Source organism: Neodiprion fabricii, chromosome 4 (genome assembly GCF_021155785.1).
Source record: "Neodiprion fabricii isolate iyNeoFabr1 chromosome 4, iyNeoFabr1.1, whole genome shotgun sequence".
In the NCBI taxonomy this organism is placed as follows: Eukaryota; Metazoa; Arthropoda; class Insecta; order Hymenoptera; family Diprionidae; genus Neodiprion; species Neodiprion fabricii.
This window is the reverse complement of record NC_060242.1, coordinates 36785190-36808678: the sequence shown is the minus strand read 5'-3', so window position 1 is coordinate 36808678 and position 23489 is coordinate 36785190. Positions and strand designations below refer to the sequence as shown.

The window sequence follows — 23489 nt, the reverse complement described above, 5'->3', positions numbered from 1 at the left end:
ATTGGCACTTTTTCCCTCTATTTTATACCTGAAAACAAATCGGCTCTTCCGAGTCTCGTTCAATTAGTCGAGTCAATTGCGTTAATAAATTGAATAGAACCTCGGGCAGCGTGTTCGCAGGATAAAATTGAATTACAATTCTTGTGAAAAAAAAGGTGGTTTTCACAGGACTGGCGAAACTCGATTCTGTGTTCAATGTTTCGCTACGCTACCGACGAATAGACATCCTGGGGTCATTGTAAGGATAGTCAATTCCCGAAGCCTGTTATAATATTATACATATAATACGTAAATGATTATTATTACGCGTACGCATTTCCTCAATTACGTGTCTCGGCGGTGAGGCGAGAGAGTGGATCACCACTCTCGTATACTCGTATAGTTGCCCGCATACCAGCATTCTAACTATGGGCTCCAAGTCCGAAGTATTAACTCGAGATTAACTCAACCGTTGAGTTGGAATACCTACCGGCATTAAGGATTAGGATATCGATTTACCTCTGGCTGAGCCTGCAGGAGCAAGTTAGAACAGGGGAAGGTATATTAACCGGAGAAAAACGAAGGAGTGTACAAATTGATAGTATTGGGCCTCGTCAAGTGCCTTCAGCTATGATAGATTTTCCTAAATGATTTCTATTTAGCGTTAAGGCGGGAATGAATGTTGAGCCTAAAAACGAAACCAAGGAATAACATCATTTCTAGTGACACAGACCATGCAATTTTATTCGACGAAAAAGATGTAATTTAATTAGAAAGGTATTCAACAACTGAGTAAATTTGACTACAAACGATCGAGTATTGAATCATCAGGTCATTGAGTGTAAAAATTGTTAACGTCAATTTAAATCCAGTCATAAGTTTTAGATTATATAATCCTGAATACCGATGCTTTAGCTGACACGTTTACTCCGCTCTCGAGTATAAATTTTACATCCTTTCTGAAAAGGTCGATTTAGTCAGTCACTTGCTTGTTTTCCATAACAGAGCTGTTCGTTCAGCCTCAAAACGATGATTTACGAGAAATTGAGGAAACCGAATGATCGAAAGTCGCGACGATTCAAGACACGAAACGCTAAATGAGGATGGCAAGGGTTACGGGTGTGACTGTTGAGCGTGCCATGGGACGCGGGGGATAAGTTTATACGGGAAACCGAGTTATCCGGTAACGTCGAAGCCGAATTCTCTGCGTAAATTACAATCCAAGGTGGCATAAAACCCCCGGGTCTGGAAGCAGGCAGAAAACTAGTCGGCTGTTTGGCGGTGCGGATGAACATCCACCAGAATCCCCGCAGATATATTTTATTAAATTTTAATGCAGCCGTAACGAAGCTCCTTTGTCTGGTTTCCCGGTATATCATTTATGCAGATTTGCGTTTTCCCCGTTTTACCGTTTCCTGGGCAATGCGGGCGTCCATTAGATGGATAAAGCTTGGTGGTATTCCATTCGTGGTCTTGCGAATTAGGAATTAGGGTCAGGGTCTTGAGGCCCCTTTTTTTTACCCTCATCTCCCCCTCGTCTACGGCAAAACATGTATTTTCTTATTCTTCCTCGCAAAGGCCTCCGATTTGCGAATTATGCAATACTGTGCACAATTTCTCCGCTTTCATTATCTCGAGAAAACCTTTACCCTTTCTTTTATTTATTTTTACTATTTTTTTTTTTTCTTTTAATTTTTCCGTTGTTGCTTTCACAGCAATGTAAAAGATCGTCGTACGTACACATCTCCTTTCATTTGCGAACTGTAGAAACTTTCAGGGTAAACGAGTAAATTAAAAAGTTTCTCTCCAACTTGCAGGTTATATAACGTCCCCGCGAAGATGTTAAGCAGGACTTATGACGTCTTTCAGCTTCGTAACTCGCGTATAACATCACCGCGGAACGTGGATATACCTAACCAGTTACTCTCCCTAGTCTGAATACCTTCTTACCCCACTATATGTATATATATATACATATATATATACATACATAAGATTATATCATGTATTTTCGGTATATATGCGTAATCCATTGCGAGTTATTGAATTTTACCAACTATGAAGTTTGCCTGCAGAAATTCTACGTCGAATGCCATGAAAATTCATTCGGAAAACCACCTGTTGATGTTGTTCTACATGTATGCGTGTAAATAGGAATTTCTTACGTGTGAATATTATGCCGATACACGGGGAAAATTCTTAGAAAAGTTGAAAACACACCTTGTTTTACAATAAATATTATTCTGATTATAAAACGAGAACCGTTCGCTGTTCGCCAGAGTTTGCATATATAAACACGTGGCGTTGTTTTGCCTTAATTGGGTTGAAAAATTGGTACAATTTCCATTTGAAAAAGAAGAAGTAAAAAAAACAAAAAAAAAAAACGAAAAAATAACAAGAAAAATCTGCGATAAATATGATGGAACGTATTTCACGGTGTTGAAACACGATCCGGCAAACGTCGGATCGGGATTAACACCGTTCGAAACAACGCGGAGTGACGTGCTGAAAGGGAAAAAAATTCCAAGTGAAAATATGCCGTTTCACATTGTACAAGCTGTCCCCTCTAATTGTTTGCATCGTCTATTGCCCATAGCGAACGTGGTTTAACCGAGGCGTAATAAATGCTATCAGCGAAACATCCACAGGTATACGGGTTTCTGTATATATCGCGTATAATACACGCAGAGTAGAGGTATAACACGTGCAGGTATCCCAATGCACGACGTGTACAATTACGTCCACACCACTTACGAACGCGTAGAGAATGCACCATGTATCGGCGGAGCGACGTCTACGCACCAACAGCGGCACCATCACCCCGAGCGAATGGATATTTGCAAGCTAAACCACTAAATTTCCCATCCAATTTACGCGTACATGGACTCGAGCGGTGTTGTATCGTGGCTTTCGGGCTGTGAGTTTCTCTCTCGCTCTCTCCTATCATTTCTCTCTCCCTCTCTCTCTCTCTCTCTCTCTCTCTCTTCCTCTCTGTCTGTGCCTTCTCTCGACTGCAGGTAGCACATGCTGCTGCTGCACTGGAGCCTCCAGTTTACTCCAGTTTACCAAAATAGCTCGCTATCTGCAACGCTGCCGGTACTGAGATGCAGGTTGAACGAAGCTCTGCCTCGGTGCGGAGTGCATGCCGCCTCCAAACGCGACCCTGGTCGACCATTTCCAGCTGCCATGGTGCACCGTACGGGCGATGTTCTCCACATGGATGAACGCCCTCCGGTCACCAACTGCACCGGCTGTATTGCACCGATTCACATTCACGATCAGCAGCTTTCAGGGTGTAAGGGAGAAGGGCGAAATTCAGTCGACAAGCTTCAACTAAGGCGAATCTTTCACCTCGGACAATCGAAGAGACAAGAGATTAGGGATGAATCGGTATGTGGGTTAGAAGTTGGCGAAACGGAAGTAAGTTTTAAGAAAATTTTCATTTTTTCCAATTACAGTGAATGTGAATTATACTGCATCGGCAGACTTTGGGAGAGTTACGATTCTGAGGAAATTTGAACAACGGAGGCAAAGATAAAACACGAACGATTTGAGATAAGGTTTTGTAACTCGGACTTCGGATTTAGGTCAAAAACACTGGAATCAGGTTGCAAACACCACAGGGTTTAAACATTTTCAACGTTGTAGAATTGTAGAAAATCTTTTCTCAAATTGATGATCGATATTAATTCTTAAGCGTTCTGCCCAATTTACTAAGAATCCGTACACAACAGAGACATTTTGCTTAATTCGTTCTCATCAATTCGTTGGCAAAAATAAGACTCTAGGTCTGGATTCACGTCAACGTGAATCGGGAAATCCCATATCCTGTGCAGGAGCGTTTGCGGTTAGAATCCTGCAGGAGCAGGAGTTTCCGTAATCAAAATACAGAGCGTGCGGACTGCTCCGGCGATATGGAGGAAGCGTTTGACGTCACGTGTCAAAGCTAAATAGGGCATGGAAACATAACCGGGACTTGAACCCCGGCACGGTGGAGCAACGACGAAGGATAATGTGACGAACGGTCCTGCTGTCTCAAGCATTGGCTTGCATCGATATACCGAGCTAATGGATCCGAGCATCCGGGAACTGCGGAAAACGGCTTATCCTCACCGAGAAGAATTAGCAGAGGTGCAGAATTAATCAGATCTGGTTAACTCTCTCGCCTCTCCGTTTATGCACATTACAAGCACTTAGACAAGGCCCTGGAATTTATGTACGCATATGCGCGGCGTTTAAGGTTACTTTGGTCAAATTCCAAGCGAATTTCTGGCATTATGAGCCCTGGTTACGTACCCCGACGTACTTCGTGCTTCATTGAAACTGCGCCCGGTGACTCCGGAAATTATGTTGATGTTACGACCGCAGTTGAGAGGCGTACATGGGTATACATGTATCTACCTACGTACTTCGAGAGGCAACTGCGGTTGTGACTGCGATATGATTATTGTTATTATAGTTCTTCAAAGTTTACGCTGTGCAGAGGTGTACACAGGTATACCTATCTAGGCATCTGTTTTCTGGTTCGGTTGACCGTAGTCGGAAAGGACGTCGCAGAATCCTTACGGAAATTGGATGGATTTTCAGTATTTTATAGTACGTATTCTCCCGATCGAAAGTTTGGAAGGTGGGTCTGTGGATTTTTTCATATCTATGGATTACGTCATTGTTACGAATTAGAAAGCTTCAAGGGGGACTTGAAATCAAATATATCACTCAAAAGCTGCACGGCCGATTTGCAGAGACGCGGACGCGTGAAAAACGGAACAACTCGGTTATTGCAAGAGTCGGAGGTTCTCTTACTTCGCGCGAAATCTGACGTTCCATTCATCCCCTTCCAGTAACCCAGCGAGTTCATGGATGAAATCAATGACAGCTTTCTGCCTGTCTTTGATAATGAACTGCACAATTTTTTGAGCGATTTGTTTTATTTCAAGTTTCTTCCAAGCTTTATAATTCATGAAAATCACGAAATCCATTTATATAAAAAGAAATCCTTCTTCCGAATATCGTATATCGGAAACCACCGATTCTTGGGACTTGTGTCCATGAGAACTTTCGATCGGAATAATGCGTACTGAAAATCCACCCGATTTCCATGTGAATTCTTCGGGTTCCTCCGCCTACTGGAAGACCATTTTCTCCTTCCGCTGGACGCTAACAAAACATCTTTCCAGTCTAAAGATCATCCCAAATATCCAACGTACGAACGCGCTTTGTGGCCGCGGTGTTTCCCCGTGGCTTCGAGCTTCGCCGATGACTTTCAGCGATCATTCCCGGTCGGTATCCGAGGGGGAAAATCCTGCAGAAATGGGTAACGGGCAGGGGCAGGCAATTTGGCGCGGATGCTCGTATACATCGAGAAGAGATTATTGGAGGGTGCGCACGGTACGGCGATCTTATCGTCGTGTAACGCGAGGCGGGTATCCTGCAGCAGGTACCGAGGCGGTATAACGCGTTCTATACATAAATTTGATGTACTAGCCAAGCGAGGTCACCCCGGGTCTGCAGGACGTACGGGACGTGAAAGGAGAGCCTCGAACGGGACTCGCGGGCTTTCCTGCACCATACAGGCTATCGTAAATCAAAGTTTTAACGCGGAATCAATATGATTTACCGGGAGATTCGGTCGCGATATGCCGGCCCGTTCGATCGGCTGCTCCGGCTCTGGATTGGCTGCAAGGGATGCGCGTCGCTGGGTGCAGGAACGCGGAGTGCCGGAAGGACTCGCGACGAGAGAGCCGATTCGCGATCCTGCTTGCAACGCGGCTATTTCGCGTTTCCCGAATGATGCACGTCGCGTGACGCGCGCCGGATGCTGGATGGATTTGGATTCCAAAGGGCCAGAAGTAGCTTTTTTAACACCAGCGTCACTCTCTAAGTGTGAATCAGTTATAAGTCTACCACTGGAGAAAATCAGTGGGATATCGGTGAAAAGACACCGTAACGTCGGTCCGTATGCACTGTTTTTTTTCCAGTGGTATACTTAAGAATAACTGGGAATCAGTGAATATTCACTTGTTCAAATTTAGAGAGCAGACTACACGATTTTTTCTATGGGATTTAAGTTCGTTTATTTTACCTCATAAGTGGAGGAGATTGATAATGTTCTGAGAAAAATTTGTTCTTCTCAACGGAAGAGCGGTATTTTCGAATTCAGTGAGAGATAACGCTCGAATTTGAGGAAGCTGACGGTACTTCTTACTTGTAAGACAGATCTGCGCTGTACAACATGGCGGTGGTAGGAAAATTGTCAAAAATTCACCAGTTAGCAGCTGTACTATGGACGCATAGACAATTTTTATGGTCGATGCGGAAATTTGACATCATCTACGTTGTTAGATCGATACCTAATTATTCATGGATTTCAATTTCTGCATTACGTGTTTGGCAAATTTACTAAAAATCAGCTACCCTGAGATGACAGATTTTTCGTCTCGCGATATAACAAAGTTTAAGGAAAGTATGGAAGCGCGTTTTTCAGTCCATCTAGAAGTAAGCGTCAAGGAAAAATTAATCGTAATACAAAAATAAAATGAAAAATTTGTCTACTTGTTGACCGGTTTAATTACCTATAATTAATCGTAATTATATGTATATATATTTATATATATTTATAAATACGCATCGTTGTGTTGTACTGCAAATTTTCAAATCGCCTCCATTTTTTTCTTCCGACATTGTCGTTTTAGATTTTTTTGTTTCTGGGGTGCGAAAATGTCATTGGAGTTATTCGTGGATAAGGAAGGAAAATATATTACGCTCGTATTATATATAATGCAAGTGAATATAAGCGTATTTTTCAACGAGGTTGACCCGAGCCTTTGCTTGCTGCACGTGCGCGGCTCCCACGGCAGCAATTCGTGAAAAAGTTTGTTTTTTCCACTTACCCTTCGGCGGAGGAAGGAAGGAAGGAAGGGGGGGGGGGGGGAGGCAGAAAAACTGAATAAAACTGAAGAAATCATAAGTTGGAAGTTTTGTTTACCGAAATTGTCTGAACTAGCAGATGGTTCGGTATAATACTCTGCGTATATAAGCGCAGCTTGCCTCATATACGTATAAGGCGTTCTCCACAAAATCAGTCACTTGTTTTTTATCCCCTCGGATCTGTTCCATAATTCGTTATTTGGTAATATTTCTTAGAGGTGCTCTCTTTGATCTTTTTCAGATTTTTTAATTTACTCGTTTTCGAAATGTTTTCTTTTAGTTTTCTAAATTTTTTAACCCGTATATCGTGGAACATTCGAGACGGGCGAAAAAAAATTTAACATGAAAAAGAGTAATGTTTTTTCATGAACTATTTAATGCAATATATACAATGTGTTTGACGAAATTTTTCTTTTTTTTTCTACCAATGCCATACCTTTAATTTTCCTGTATTGCAAAAAGTATGAAAAAAATTGGCATCGTGGAACCCGACATTTTTGCCGAGTAGAAGAAATATTTTATCGAGAAAGGTGAATTAAAATACATCTGAGTTCCTCTTTTCCATGAACTATTTGCTGCGACATATGTTATACTGGCATGGCATCAAAACTATCACATATATTGCATTAAACAGTTCATGGCAAGACATAACGTTTTCGTGTTAAAATTTTTTGTTTGCCCGACTTTAATCTTCCATGATACTCGGGTTGAAAAAAAAAAAAAATGCCATTTCCGTAACTAGTAAATTACAAAATCAGGAAAAATTCTCAGAGAGTAACTTTAAGTAGTACTACTATGTAACCAATTATGGACCAGATCTGAGAAGATAAAAAAAAATGGCTGAGCTGGTGCGAAACTTCTTTTATACATACAGCCATACATATACAATGTAAGTTTCGGGAATCTTAAGCATTCCGAGTTCCCGCAGCGATTTGCTTCAAGCTGTGACGCTTCGGGGCTTTTTTTTCTTATTCTTATTTCCCAATTTTCTATGCATTCGCGCAATAGAAATCTGATTTTGTCGGTAGAGAGAAGGAGAAAAAAATGTCAAACGAAAGAAGAAGAAACAGTGATACCCATGCTTCATTTCTCCGCGTTATTTTCTCGAGGATTTTGCAAAATTTTCGTGAATCATGAACCGTCGCGAAATCTGAGGGTTGGTATAGCCGCAATGTTTACGGGCAGCCATTCGGCGGCTTGGGATTCAAAGAGAAACTGCAGAAGGAAAACTGTTACGACCCTGGTTTATGGGGCCCCTAAACGAGCGGAAGATTCTCCTTGGCTGTCTGAAGCGGTGCCGAAATGTTGGCATATACCGTTCGAAATTAGGCTTCTATATCCGCGTCTTCAGACACCATTACCTCATACGTATTATACCTATAATACATTTCTACGCGTTGTTAAATTCCGTTATATGGAAGGGTGAACGAAATTTCTCTCGAGTCTCATGCGGCGTTCGTCATCATCATCATTCGAGGCACGCCTCTCGGTAGTATTCTGAATAAAAATGAATCGGAGAAAAAAAGTAATACGAAACTGGTGAAAAATCTGTAATTGAACTAGATTCAATGGAAATATGTGATCAACGGGAAAGTTTCGTTGCAAAAAAAATTTGCTACCATCCGTACGTGCGTATGAAGCGTAGTTTTTTAAAATAATTGGACCGAATTTTTTTTCATTTCTATTTACGGCCTGCTAATAGTTGCATTCGGCTTTGTTTCAAATGAAAAATCATAACGAACGACCAAATTATTATTTTCAGAAATAGCGTAATCCAAAATATCAAAAATACATGACACTTCGTGTTTCTTTGTTTCTTTGACAAGATTTGAGATAAACAAATTTCAACTGGTCGGTCCTATTGTTCGCAGTTTTAGAAAAAAAATGTCATCGCGCGTCATTTTTCAATGTCTGAAAACGAGATGGATTGTTCTAATTTCAACGAATAAGACCTCAATCGTGTTCCGACGAAAAAAAAGAAAAAAAAATAGAGCAAAAAGAAAAATCCTCCCTAAATCCTAAATTGTTAAAATTTTCAAAAACAATTCCGACGTCAAGCGATAGTTGAAAAATTTCGACAGAAATGTGAAAAATTGTACAACGCAATAAGCCCTGTTTGGCGAGTGAAAAAATCTCGGTGAAATAAATCAAAGTTTTTCGATTTCGTTGGCGTGTTTATACGCACACTCTTTGCGGGTGATAAAAATTCCGTGAAAATTTTTCAGGAAAGGGAAAACAGGGGATTGGCAAGGCTTAATGACGGGGGTGTATCTGACGGATATTCCGAGTATAACAACAATGGTAACGGTAACGGTAACCGTAATAATAATGTCAATAATTTGCGCGTGTTTCAAAGTGAAAATATTATCATCCGGGGGCGAAGGGGAGCTTTATGTACGGTAAAACGAAACGGATACCCTGTACCGTCAAACCCGAGCTCGGAAAATTGGCCAAACCGTGGAACCGTGAGTCGCTAATTACTTATTTACCCAACGCATTAATTATGTCCCGTGTGTTCCGCTTCGGGTTGTTGGATTTGGCGCCGCGGTCTGATCGAGCGATAAACGTCAGGTGAGGGTCGTGGTAAATTTGTATTGCGTAGGCACTCCGGGTCTTGGGAATCGAGCGTGTGCCGGAAATCCCGGCAGAAATGCGCGCGCGCCTTCCAATTTTTCGTCGGTCCCTTCTTCCGGAATTGCTGAATTTTATACATATAATGTACACGGGTAAACTTTGACCTGCGGATTTCGCTAATTCCTTTCACGCAAGCCGCAAATCCGTTACAGCGACGCTTCTCTTTGCACAATTTACACGGTGATATTGTTCCGAATAGCGGACGCTCCTCGATAACGGACAATATTTTCAGCCTCGAAGGTGTTCGCTGCTCGGAAGTTTCACTGCAACAATAAATCTCCACCATTACCACCGTTATGGCTAACCGCGCCGATGTATTTCCGGCCTCCATGACGTATCAACCCTCTGTTACCAAGGATAAATCCTGCGGACTGCACGATTCAGGACGCATCAGAATTGCACTATTGTCTGCGTTATGCTGCAGTTTACCGAGCCGATTAGGTTAGGTATAGCCATGGGACGAACGAAATTTATAACGTATTGTTCGAGCTGACGTTGCCTCATTCGGAATAACTCTGCACGTCGATTGCCCTCCCGAGACGAGGCGATGAACGCTGAATTTTTTCCAAAACTGACTGGAACTTCGTGGAAACCGCTGAAATCCTTCAAGTTACACAAAATCTCTGAGATCCTGAAACCCCGAATATTGTAAGTCCCTTGAATTAGTCCAAGCTCGAAATTTAGCGCACGTGCACAAGCCGCTGATTGCGAGTGATCAATTGGATTCGGTCCAGGCCAAAGAACAAAATTTCAGCAAGAATCTTTCGATTGTTTGATTATTACTGATTGGGAGAAAAGGCTTTATTCTCCTGGATGGAAGAAGTGGTTTCATAATTCTGAACGAAATTTCTCTCGGTTACCAAACAATGTAACATGCCGCTGCGGTTGTATCGTGTTTTTGAATTTATTGATTCCTGCAATTTTCATCTGTGAATTCGTACGTAGCTTCGTTAAAACCGAAAATTGGTTTCAATCTAGATACATCCAAATCTGTTTGTGTGTTTCCGGCTATTCGTCGAGGCTGGGGGTTGTTAGGATTTTTAATAATGTAAGAACAGCCAAAAACACGTTTCAATAGGTTTGGTCGGATGATCATTTATCACATCCGCGCCAGCCGGCTTTCTTGCAACCACGGAGCAGGCTGCCCAGGGCGAGCTATAAGTCGGTGTGAAAATCGTTTGTCAGAACGCGATGACAGATGAAGAAAAATGAACCTTTGATACATCCCTCGTATTATACTTACGAGGAGAGCTAAACGGTCGTTCAGTATCCTTTATTCTTGCAACTGTTGCGAAAATTTAAAGCTTGTGCAACGATAAATTGACGTTGAAGCCTTATTTAACTAAAAAAGTTTAGTAAACCGAAGAAATTGATTTTGCGCTGCAATAACCAAAAAAGGATCGACGATAGCGCAAAATTGTTAGGCGTACCTCGTTTTTCGTAATCCCAACAATATTCAAACAGTGTTTTTTAACGATACCTGTTTTGCTGAATTTTTCTAGTTACTGTAACAAATGAAATTTTTCTCAGTGTGTATTTTACTCGTATAATTATCACTGTGAATTGCTATTTTAACGATGAAAATATCAACGGTGTTATTATCAACTAAATGGGTGAACTTTTCAGCTCGATAACATCGCGAAGGGAAATGAAATATCGCCGTGTGTAACGGCTGAAATTTATTTTCATCCACGGTGTATCGGAGTTTACATGTGTACATATATATTTATTTATATACTGAGTTCTCTAACGGAATTTTACCGCGAACATGGCTCTCTAACAAGACGAGAAAAATAGTAAAAAATAAACGATAATCCGAAAGGTGCACGTTGGACAAATCCGGTCTTTCTCTACATTGGATCGAAAGCTTTTCATCGTATACACGCAGAAAAGAAAAAGAGCAGATCTTACTCGTAACTGCGGAAAACGAGAGGCTTTGGTCAAGGTTTTTAATAAAAAATACCCGAATCAGCTATATTTTTTTCCTATTAATGTAGCAGATTTCAATCTGCACACAGTGGTTTTCACTATTTCTGGAGTAAATTCTGCATTTTACAAAGTATATTTTAAAGTAGCACGTGAATCATGACATCTTGATTCAATTCAAAACGAATCACTGTTGTTGTACCTACAAATCCACGCTTAGTTGAATCGAATCTTTCCGAAAAGTAGGGAAGCTTAATTTCGATAGACTTTGCAATAAGCCATTGAATTAATTGGATAACTCGAAACTCACAGCATCGGCATCGGCATCAGCGTTAAGAACGATATTTTGCAGGGTGACTCGGGGGGCCATTCGTTTGGAAATCAAATTAATAGTTGCAGTTCATTAACATTGATTTCGAGTGATTTCCGTTGATTTTAAGTGTATCAAATAATTTCCACCAATTTCCGACGTTGCCCCTAATTTTTACAGTGACTTCCGTATCTCTCTAATGATTTTCAGTGATCACCGGATACTATAAAATGACGAAAAACCATTCTAAATGACCTCGAACGAAAATGGCAAATGATTGGAAATCAACGTACGGTTCACTCGGCAGTCACCATGGAAATCGATGGAACGTCGTTGAATCGAAACAAAGTTTCGCGCTTGCCGCAATTAAACTTTCAACGATTTCCACGATTTCCAACCCTCGCGGCTCGATTTCAATTCATTCCCAACGATTACCAATGACGATTACAATGACATTCCCGACCGATTTCCTCGTCTGCATCTCATCGAATAATTCGGTCATTCGAGTTTCCTTGATTTTCAATTTGATTTTCAACCGTTAAACTTATAACTCCCTCGATCGAATCGCCCCTCGGGGTGGAGGGTGGAGGGTGGAGGGTGTCCCCAGCATCCGATGGACCAGGTTTCGGACTCGAGCAATGCACTCCGGCGTGTCGTAGGCACCCACTTACAACGCGTGTGTGTTTTCTCCGCGAAAATCAATATCAGAGTTCGCAGCGCCTCGCTTCGGAGGCCGAGGGAGGCGAATCTCAGTGTCTCGATATCCAGCCGGCGGTGTCCTTGCGGCGTAAAAAAACGGCTCAAATTCTTCCTCGAAAGTGCCAAATCAGTGAAAACGTTTTTACCTAACGCCGGGGAAAAAAGTGTTTCCAACGATTAAACGGACCGAAGAAGTCTCAGGCCTGCTAGTACGGAGGTCGCCATATTGAATCACGACACATTTTCGCGCAACCTCGTGTGACCTCGTGTGACCTCGCGGAGTCACGTGTTACTCGAGGTTTCAATTTTTTTTCTCCCCCTACCCCAATTTTTTTTTTCACCGAGTCGTTTTTTTTCTATTCCTCATAAATCTTTATTCACCTCGGTTCGGATTTCAAAAAAACCAGAATTTCTTTCCCACTTTTTTCTCCCACTACTTCTGTCTTTCTCGATCCCTTGTGCCCTTAATTTTCGCGGTTGAACCCTTCTCCTGAACTTACCCTTGCCGCTTGAATATAAATAAGTAGAAAAAAAAAAAAAACAAAAAAACGTAAAACGAGTAAAAAATTACAATAATATTTGCAACATGGTCGAAACTTGAATTGCAGGTATACGTATACGCGTAGGTAAAAATCGTCCTTCGCTGGTAGGGAGTCTTACGAATTTTTGCAAGGCGTAATGTAATTTCCAAAAAAATTTAATTTCCGTGAAGCGTTGCGTCAACGGAACTGAAGCAAAAAATAATAGTCATACGGTGCAGGAGCATGAGCAACTCGTTAACACGAAAATAACCAGTTAAAATATCGACTGTATATGCGGAGGGTAGAAAGTTTGAACAAAATGTTATTATACCAATATATATATCCGAAAAACGGTTATAATCTACGTACATAGAAATACACGTAGAGACACGGAAGCACACGTGCATGTTTATAAAATAAATACGGGAAAGTTTCCGACAACCGCATTCGTCAAAACATTTTATTTACCTTGCTTCGTCGTCGTTCGTTTCGCGTCGAGGAGGGATGAAGCGTTCACCAACTAGGCACGGTATATCTTTGTACAATACCAACGCGGTATTATTAATTCGCCCGTTTAAACGCGCGGAATAACAAATTGATAGTAAAATTTGGCAAACTAAAGCGTAACCGGCCACGTTGCGCAGGGTATTATAATGCCGCGACTTCAAACACACGTATAACAGAGCAATTAAAACGACAAATTACAAAGTGGTCGTAGTGCCGGTGCAGTTTGCGCGGTGAACGAGAGAGAATGTTTTTCGCTACACGCCCGCCGTCTGTAATAATATCATTCGGAAGAGAAGGAACAAAAAACAAAAAAACAAAAAAAAACTTCAAAAAAAAAAAAAATGAAACGTAACGAAACGAAACAGAACCGAGAGAGAGAGAAAAAGTACGTGACGAATAAAAACGCATTTCTCAACGCGTTACCAGCTACTACTTCAGCCATAAATAAATACCTTCAAATCCAGCCAGCGTTGAAGCTTTAAATTTGTCGCATAAACGTCACGACGGGGGTTGCAAAAAAGAAACAAAAAAAAAAAAAAACAGACAAAATAAAAAACGAAAGCCAGACGCTCGGCTAAAATAACAGCACGATATCTGCAGCCGGCTGTGACGTACATATATAATAAAAAGAAAAAATTAAAGTGCAGGGATGCTCTCGTATATAAGGGGTAGTTTTTGCTTTCTTTTCTTCTTCGTAAAATCATTAAAATACTACAGAGATACACCGTCGTAACAAATTATATATGAAGTTCGTTTAACAGTGCGAGAAATCAATTTCTGCGCCGTATAAACTCCTCGGTCTGATTCGGTATAACTCGTGTAACACTAAGGAAAATAAATATGCTAGAAGAAAAAAAAAAAAAAAAAATAGCGAAGCAATCGAGTTGCACGCGATATAGTCCTTCGTACGTTTACAATATAACACGTAGGTATACAGAAATGTGTAGGTGTGAATATCAACCGGTTGCACGAATGCCACTTTTCTAGGAGTAACAATCACTGCCGTTATACATTCTCGATAAAGAGCTAATCGTCACAGAGATTAAACTTTAATCATCGCTCTCTCGATTTCTCAGCTTAAATTAAACGCCACAATCCTCCGTACCTAGTTTCACTCGCAACGGTTCTGATAACTGAGAGCGCGTTTCCCGTACACACTTGCTTGTTATTTGATTTAGGTATGCATACCCTGCAGTGTAAACTGCAATTCTGGCTATACTCGGAACCTTGTGTACTCGAGACTGCGTCGAACGATTCGCGATGGCGGCGGGACGAGATAAACCATAAATAAAACAGGGCGTCTGGTGCATATATTTATTTTCATATTTATATTATACGTAGGTGTAATACATATTGAAATTCGGGCATATAGACAACTTCGAACATGCGCATCACGCGCAGTAATATCCGGTATGTAACGTCCCTTGCACCCGGCGCGTCTTCCTAAGGGGGATGAAAATACGAGCGTGGAATCGGATTGTTTATACCTTTCAGACACGGGAGCTTATCGCGGCGATTATATTGTCTCGGTATCCGCCTAACGCCTTGAGTCAAGGCACACTTGCGTCGATGTTAATTAAACAATCGTGAAATTCGGACGTTGCACTGAATTATTTGATACACGTTTTTCGGCAATCGGTTTCCAAATCAGGGAGACCTGTTTTCTGAATCAGATAAGAGATGCGAAGTGATCGAAATCGATCTCAAGAATCGGCGATTCCTGATGACAATTGCGTTTGTTCTATGCTCTTAGCAATCTTGTATCTGCCATTTTGAATTTCGCAATCAGCCAAATGTGCGGAACAATTATATCGCCGATATACGTACGGAAGCTATTTTCTCTGAAAATTCGTCGTTGAATTTCATCCGGGTGTTTTACGAAAATTAGGAAGAAAGATTGTTTACGCAGGATTAAGGCGGGGAGAATTGTTGCGAAGCGACGAAGGGAGATTAAAAGAAGAGGCAAAGGGAGCGGGGGATGATCAAGCCCCCGGCAGGCAAAGAACCATATTTTAATCGGTCGCAGTTTATCAACGGTTTCACGGTAAATCACTCGTTCCTTTCCACTTCATAACTCACGCCAGGGATCCCGGATCGGGTGTCCCTTGATCCCAGACCCGACGGGGTCTCGACCCCCTTTTTTCTCCCCCCGGCCCCGTTTCGCCGTCAGTTTCTTTCTTATTTATGGTCCGTGGGGTAATTCTCAAAGTTTTGCGTGATTCTGCATACCCGACTCGCCGAGCTTTCTTCTTATTCTTATATCCTCGTTCTTATACTCGCCTCTTTTTTTTTCCCGCTTTTATTTTCCCTCCGTCTCGACCTTGTTTATACGTATTCTTCTTCGTAAAAATACGACCGGAGAATCGCGAGAGGCTTAAAACCTTTGAAACTCTTTCACGGTGGAAAAGCCAGGACGGATAAAAGAAACTACCCCGGGATAACGGATAATTTCATATCAATTTCACGGTTGTCGGGCGAGAAATCTTGACCGCGTAAAGAAGCGTAACAGGGTCGAGAAGAGAGGAGAGGAGAGGAGGAATAAAGAGCGCGGGTAGAGGCGGAGAGAAATAATGGGGCTCCTCCGAGGCTCTGGGGAAATGCGAACTGGTAGAAACGTAGCAGGGGTCTCGTTTCTTGCGTCAGACAGTGATTCGTCTGGGTTCCCGGAGTTGGAAAGCGTCGGCGAAACAACGCTACAACAACAAAAAATAAAAAAATCAAAAAAAAAAAAAAAAAATCCCACCTTTTTCATCCGCGCTGCATGCAGCGCATACTTACTTTGGCATAAAGCATCTCGGCCTCGGGCTCACGCTCGTTCCGACTGGACGAGAAATATCAAAAAGCACGTGCGTGCGGTCACCGTAAAATAGAATTGGTGAAATAATTATTCCAATAACAAACGCTGTGTTGATAATTTTCTAACAAACAAACACGCGCCGTGAACTTTGTTCGAAAAAATTGTCTACATCTCCTCGACTTCGTTCTCACGTTTCTTTCCACCCGCCTCTCTCGTACTTCCGGCGAAGCGGAAACAGCGGCGAAGGGAGCATCCCGAGTCTCAGACTGTTCGTTTCAAACCCTCGACGGGAGCGTCGCGGAGGACTGAAGGGTCGTAAATATTCATACGTCCGAGAGCACAGCCGAGATGAGGAATAAGTGACCACGAGACGGGAAGGACGTGGGATCGGGAAAGCTCTCTTTGCTCGATCAGAGGGGACAAAGCGAGAGGCCGAAGGACGCGATCTTCCCTTAAACTTTAATCGTGGGTGCTCGCCTCGGGTCTCTTAGACGGCAACGAATCCGGGTCAAAGATTTCCCCCTTTCATCCCATGACCTGTCAATATTAAAGTGACTCGTCACCCCCTTGCGGACCAGGCGTCGCGACGCTTGAGCGTCACGCCTGTCAGTGCGGCAACTCGGCAATCATCGGTGATCGGACCCTCTAATCAATTCCGACGAGACAATGGACTTTGTTCCTGGCGCCGCGTCGTTGTTTTCTTTATTCCTATTTTTTTTTTTTTTTTTTTGTTTTCTTGTTTTTTTGCTTTTTGTTCTTCGTTTATCTCTCCTTTTTCAAAAAGTCAGACAAGAGACCCGCTTTGATGCCTCGATCCTCGAGTCGTCCACTCGATTAAACGTCGACTTCTTTTCAACAACGCGACCACGCGCCGCCCTCTGACGCCTACACGTATATACAGCGTCATATGTATATATATAAGTATACTATCGATCGAGAATTATTATCTCACGATATTAAATTCCCCCTCCAGCTTTCGTAATCGTCTACTCTCAACTTTTATTAATATTACGCATAATCTACCCACTCGATCTTCCCGGTGTCCCCCGAAAAACACACCGTCGCATGGCCTTTGGAATATGTGATTGAAAATTATCTCCCCCTCCCCACCCACCTCCCGACCCATTATGTATATCTCAATACCGAATCCATAAGTGACCAATTTCAATCTCAAACAATCGAATCTCACGATCTTTAACTCTCGCGGCAAGCTTTCCAACAGCATTAACCTCGAACAAAGGTTGGTGAAAAGTATTCTCACAGTTTCTCATACATGTTTTTTTTTTTTTTTTTTCTCTGCTTCGAAGAAACGAGAAAACTCCAATACAGAACGAAATATTACTCGCTCATCGCTGATCATTACCGATACAACGTTCGTGTTCGTCAGTTTAAAAAATCCGTATCCGTGTGATCGAAAAGGAGAAAGAAAAAAAGGGGGGGAACCTGACTTCGCGGTTTGTGGGAATACGCTTAAATTAGCATAAAGATAAATGCAGGTTCCGAGGTGTCGTGGACATGCGAGTGTGAGTTTTTTCGCGTTTTGGATATTTAAGTGGACGGGGAGGGCGGGAGAGGGGGGAGAGGGTCAGATAAGAGGTGAACAGCGTCCGTCGTCGACACGATACCCTTCGTCCCGGTACGGAGACAAGCGAGCAGTTGGACAATCCGACCCTCGACGAGAACAAGATAAGTCCACGAACTGGGCGCAGCGAAACAAGTATTAAAGTACGACAACTTGTTGAGGTCAGACACGACATCGCCGGACGGACGTTTGTTATACGAATTTGATGCATGCGCGCCTTCGTGTCGAGGCGTCGTTTATACAACGACTAACTTAAAATTGCTCCTTGGGGGGGGGTTGAAATCGTTATCCTCGTACCGATGATAATTTCAGAGACAAGAGGACCCCGTGACGCTCTAAACGCCGAGCAAGTTTCGTTCAAACCAGCCGGCATTGGACGGAAAGTTTGTCTGCAATGCAGGGTTGAGGGTCTGTCTTTGGACTAGACTTGATGAGGGTTTGGCGTAACCGAGTTCGACCAGAATTCGAACAGCGGGAAGATTTGGTCCGGCTGCGGACCATTCGCTGGCTAGAGGAAGTCATAAATTTAACGGTTGGACAGTTAATTGTAAATTAACAGGAAGTTTCATGATTGATATGTTAGATGGATTAAGCAGGAATCAATCGAGGTACCTCAACTCATTGAAAGTCATTCGTGATCACTTGAAATTTATACACAATTGAGCTGAATATATCGTGGAAATCGTCAAATATGAGTTTCAATTTATTGACATTCTATTGATTTTTGTACCTTATCGTTTACATTCGTTGATTCATAGTTCTCCAAGTGATTTTAATTCTGCTTCGAATCATTTCACAACATTCTAATCGATTTTCAGTTACTTGTTGTGATTTTCTGTGATTTTATCCGATCTGGAGATCACCTAAAATCGCCTGGAATGCATGGAAATTATTGGAAATCAAAATCAATCCCTCGATATCAACGTCAGTGATTCGTAGTCATTCGTGAATTGGTTCCCAAAATGAACGGCTCCTCAGATAATCGGTATAATAATTTTTCCCTAGAAAATCGACGGCGGGCTTAGGAGCCGGGGAATGGGGAATAAGGTCTCCCGCATTCGTATGGATCGCTTTTTACCGATCTCCGCGTAAACAACGTTGAATAATAGCACAGAAAGGTGGAATTGTGCAAGACTTTCAGGTTCGTTTGCTGGGTAAATTTTAATCCTGGTAAATGAAAAATTGAATAATTTTATTGCTCCAATCGCTTCTCTATCTTTTGTTCAACGTTTATTATTTTTCACCGATTATTCTTCCATTATCCCGGTAAAATTTCGTCGATGCGCACATAACATCGATTACAAAAATTTGAAACAAGAATATTGCTACTGATTTCGTTTCATTTTCAATATAAATCAACTTTGAAAGTGAACACAAGTGAATTGCGATTTTAAATCGATTTTAAAACGAATACCCGAAGTGATCGAATTTCGCTGGGAGGATTTACTCAATTTTGTTAGATCTTATTGCGAGACTGACGAAACTTGAGGCGGTGACAGGCGATGGAAGACGAAAGGAGAAAGAGGGGAAATGGGAAAGGACAGGCGTAGCTGTTTCCATGGCTCTTTGCCAAATTGGGTCAGACCTAAGCAGCACCAGACTAACCTCACCTGACCCAACGCTAATTCAACTCAACGCAATCCCACCCTCGGCTTAAACTAGCCTTCCTATCGCATACATCGTTCAGCTAGACACCAAGGACCAAATCCGACCACATCGTTCGCCCTGCGCGACTACGATTGATGCACGTAAACAGAGAGGCGTACATCGACGGACCAAAAACCAACCCCCGTGATATTCAATACTGATTTTTCCCGGAACCTTTTTCATTCGGTTGTAACAGCCGTCAGTCAGAATTGACGCCGAATTAATTAAACGTCGAAATTTCACATGGAATTAAACCTGTGGAATAACGTGAAATGAGAGAATTTATCATAACAGTCGCAATGCGATTTAAAAAAATGTTCAATTTTCGGGTTTCCATGTATTACGATTTCGCAAATTTTTCGAGAAAACTGTGCCTTGTACGATGAGTCCGACGGTCGTTGAATTGCCGTTAAAATTTCATTCAAAACTGGCCGAGAATGTAATACGTACCTGATCAGATCCTACGGGATTTACAAAATAAAAAAAAAAAAAAAAAACAGAAATACCGGAACTGATATATCTAAAAATAAAACAAAAAAAAAAAACGCACCCTGCAATATCGTTTCAACTCGCTCGGTATTTTGTCCGTATAAAAATTTACGACGAAAACAAGAACATCAACGACACCTAGAATTCGTTGGCGGAATTTTTTTGAAATGATTCTGCACCCGCCTGCGTTAGTTCACCGTTTCGAATTATTGCAAGAGAAATAGGGCGGCGAAACGCGAGGTTTATGAACTGTTTATCGTGCGTACGCGAATGCAGAGCCTCATGGAACTCCGGACGAGTTTCGAACCCGTTCGCGTCGGTCCTCTGTGCTTTTAATGCCTGCACTACCTCACGACATAATTGTCAGTGCAGCCTGCTTTTAACGGCGCGTATATGCAGGGTTCGTTTGGTCGGTCGACATCCTGAAGGGGTGGGTGGGGGAGGGGGAGGGTGAAAAAGGGCCGAGTTCATAGGTGCCCGTCCTCCGCGGCTTGTAAGCACGTTCGTTGTATGCACCTACATGGATGTGCAACGAAGTTCACGCCCACCAACCGCGAACGAAAAACCGGGGCAAATACCGTAGCGATATACGCGTGGAGTGCTCGACGTGCATTTTCTCATAATATATTATCTCGAACCACGTTCAAGGGACACTCCGAAGGGAACGGACAAAGCTTAACCGCGGTTTCACTGCCTGCGACGAAACTTCTTGCCAAAGAATATCCGACATTGGAATCTCAAGACTTGCGTCAAATATTGTTCAAATTGATATTTGAAGCAGTCTGGTTTGATAAATACGAGTATAATGTTTTTCTTTACGATGGTTTCCTGGATTTTTGACAATCTTGAAATACCGAAACTGTTTCTATTTTTTATGTACTACACATTCTTTCGATTGAATTGTAACTGATATTACGACAAAGCGATGTGAAAAAAGATTTTCAAGCGAACTGAAACACGACTGATCCGTCAGAGAATAGCTGGAATTCGAATCACTGAAATTTCAGAGTCGATTCGTCTTCTAACGAGTCAAGATTGTTTGAAACTATTTCAATCAAATAAATTATTGGCTTGAATTAAACGATAGTTCATTGAAATTGTGTTGAATAGTGTCTTAATACGGAATTAACCGAATCAATTAAAATTGATTATACAAACTGCTCCAAGTTCGAGTAACGTCTAACTTAAATTGTCAATTTATCCGTCATTCAGCGTCCTGACCGAATAGTCTTTTTTCCGTAACATTCTTTTGTACAGAGGACAAGCCGCGACGATAGTAATACTTTTGTCTTGAACAGGCGTCGGTGTGCGCAGGCAGCCGAAGAAATTAATTGCGGTTGTTAATTGCAGTACGGATGAGTAGGGAACAAAGCAACAGGGTATAAAAAAAGGTTGGAAAAAAGGTAAAGGAAGAGAAAAAAAAAAAAAAAAAAAATCAGAACTAAGCTTACACAGAGAGGCGAATCTCTTGAATTCCATCCTATTAATTACCGATCTTAACCGCTAATTACATCCCCCATTGTCATTCCTCTATAACGCGAGGTTGGCGTGCGCTGACAAAGGAAGATAACGGTATAACAAAAGTAGGCAAAAGTTTCTTATTTCCTTTCGTACTAAACTTTACCCCACAGCCCGCGTCTTTGTTCCTTCGCCAATGGCGGACTCTCCCCGTGCTTTCCAACCTTCGCCTGCAGGGTGGTCAATTAACTTTTAGGTCCTAGGGCAGCCCGCGGTCCCACCCAACAACTGCCACTTGGCGTTTCGGTAGTAAAACCGAGCTGCAGTCAGCCGCCGTGCCCGATAATCAGGCACCGGGGTTCGCGTCACTTAGCGCTTAACGTCTGACCACTAATCTGCCTGACTCCCTGACCGCTGCCTCTGATCTCTGGAGGCCTCTGCCTTCTACCCTCGCTAATTATTCTTTCACCCCGGCCACCGCCCTCTCCCAAGGACTACCGTGTCGTTTTCATGTTAAGCAGAGCCGAGCGCAGCTCCAGCCAAGTTTCCTTTTGCATGTTCAAGCTTGAACGGTCTAAAATCACACCTGTTTGTAATTTTTTTTTATTTTTTTTTATTTTGTTTCAAAGGAAATGAAATCCCTCCGAGCAATTTCAGTTTGAGGACTTTGTTATTTATAATTTGAAGAACGATGTAGAATTTTTTTCATTGAAATTAATAACAAAACGGTGGCGCACGTTTGTCCGATTGACTTGAAACTTTGACAAAATCTTTAAAAAACCGTTTACCGATTCAAGATCGTGGGTAGAGTTTTGAGATTCGATACCCGAAATTTTTTTTGTAAGAATTGTTTTGGATATTTTTTGGCCCAAATATGTTTATTTTTGTTTGTAATCGGGTATATTTGAAAGAAAAAAAAAAAACAAAAACTCATCATTTGGGCTTTGAGCTCGAATTCAAAAAGATGTTTTCAACTCGAACATTTTCTCTTTCTATCGGTTACAACTTGGACAGTGATGTCAGGAGATGCGACGCTGTGAAAGCCCTCGATTTCGGAGTCGTTCGTTATTTATATGCACCATGCCGCTATTTTGCTAATAATTTCGATGAAAAAATTCTAGAATGTTCCTGAAACTATAAATCATAAAACTGTAAATAAAATTGGGAATCTTGTTCTTAATAAAATTTATATTTTTATTTTATTGAAGCGGAGCTCAGTCTGAAATTCGCAAAACTTCATCAACAACGTCTTATATCGTAAAAACAAACAGTAATCAAACGGATGTTTTTTTTTTTTTATTTTGAAAAAGCATTCTGTACGAATTAACGTGCGTATCGGGCAACGCGCCGAACGTAACGGGTGTTTAACGAAATATCTCTGCCAGGAACGTATAGTATAATATGACGAGATAATTAAATTAACCAGTTTAAATTACACCTTTATCCGCTTGCCGTAATCCGTACCGTGTAAACCCTTGATGTTGAACGAAGCTTTATTTCAGTTTAATGCAATAGCCTCGAGTAACCGTTCATCCGTTGCGACGTTAAAAAAAAAAAAAATATCGTATACAGACACAGACCTCCGAAATGAACACGTTTATCCTGATCTGTACTTCGATAGCCGTGTCGAGCTGCTGCTATATTTATCCAAAAGGTATAATATCTAAGCCACCTGACGAACATAATTCGCACCATCGTATTTTCCGTCTCAGAGAAGTTGCATTACCACCTGATCCGAGACGCATAACTGCATAAAATCTGCTTTGCCAATTTGACGCAATCCGCTTAACTCCGTGAAACACTCGATATTGGATCAAGCTGTAATAATAATTAATTAATTAATCAAACTCGCGATGGCATTTCCAGCTCTATGTGTACCTCATACAATTAAATTTACGAAGTCAGAATATGTGCAGGCATATGTCGTCTATCCGCCAATTTAAATATAGAACCTCGGGCTAATGGCTTTCTTAGTAATTAAAAACGTGCCAGTGTTTCCAACCTTCGCTGATA

General features: G+C 41.8%; 1 protein-coding gene across 6 annotated transcripts in view; it reads left to right on the top strand.

Annotated features, from left to right (window-relative positions):
* LOC124179767 (agrin-like) overlaps positions 1-23489 on the top strand; it is a 290835-nt gene that overhangs the window by 241945 nt on the left and 25401 nt on the right. Inside the window, exons 1-2 of one of the 6 annotated variants that reach the window (XM_046564489.1) lie at positions 12533-12692; positions 23049-23130. The exons of 3 other annotated variants lie outside the window; for them this stretch is intronic. In XM_046564489.1, coding sequence (XP_046420445.1) covers positions 23064-23130 — 67 coding nt within the window. In that variant the 5' untranslated portion in view covers positions 12533-12692; positions 23049-23063. Of the gene's footprint in view, positions 1-12532; positions 12693-22965; positions 23131-23489 lie in introns of those variants that run through there. 2 more of the 6 variants (XM_046564487.1, XM_046564488.1) reach the window with 2 other exon arrangements.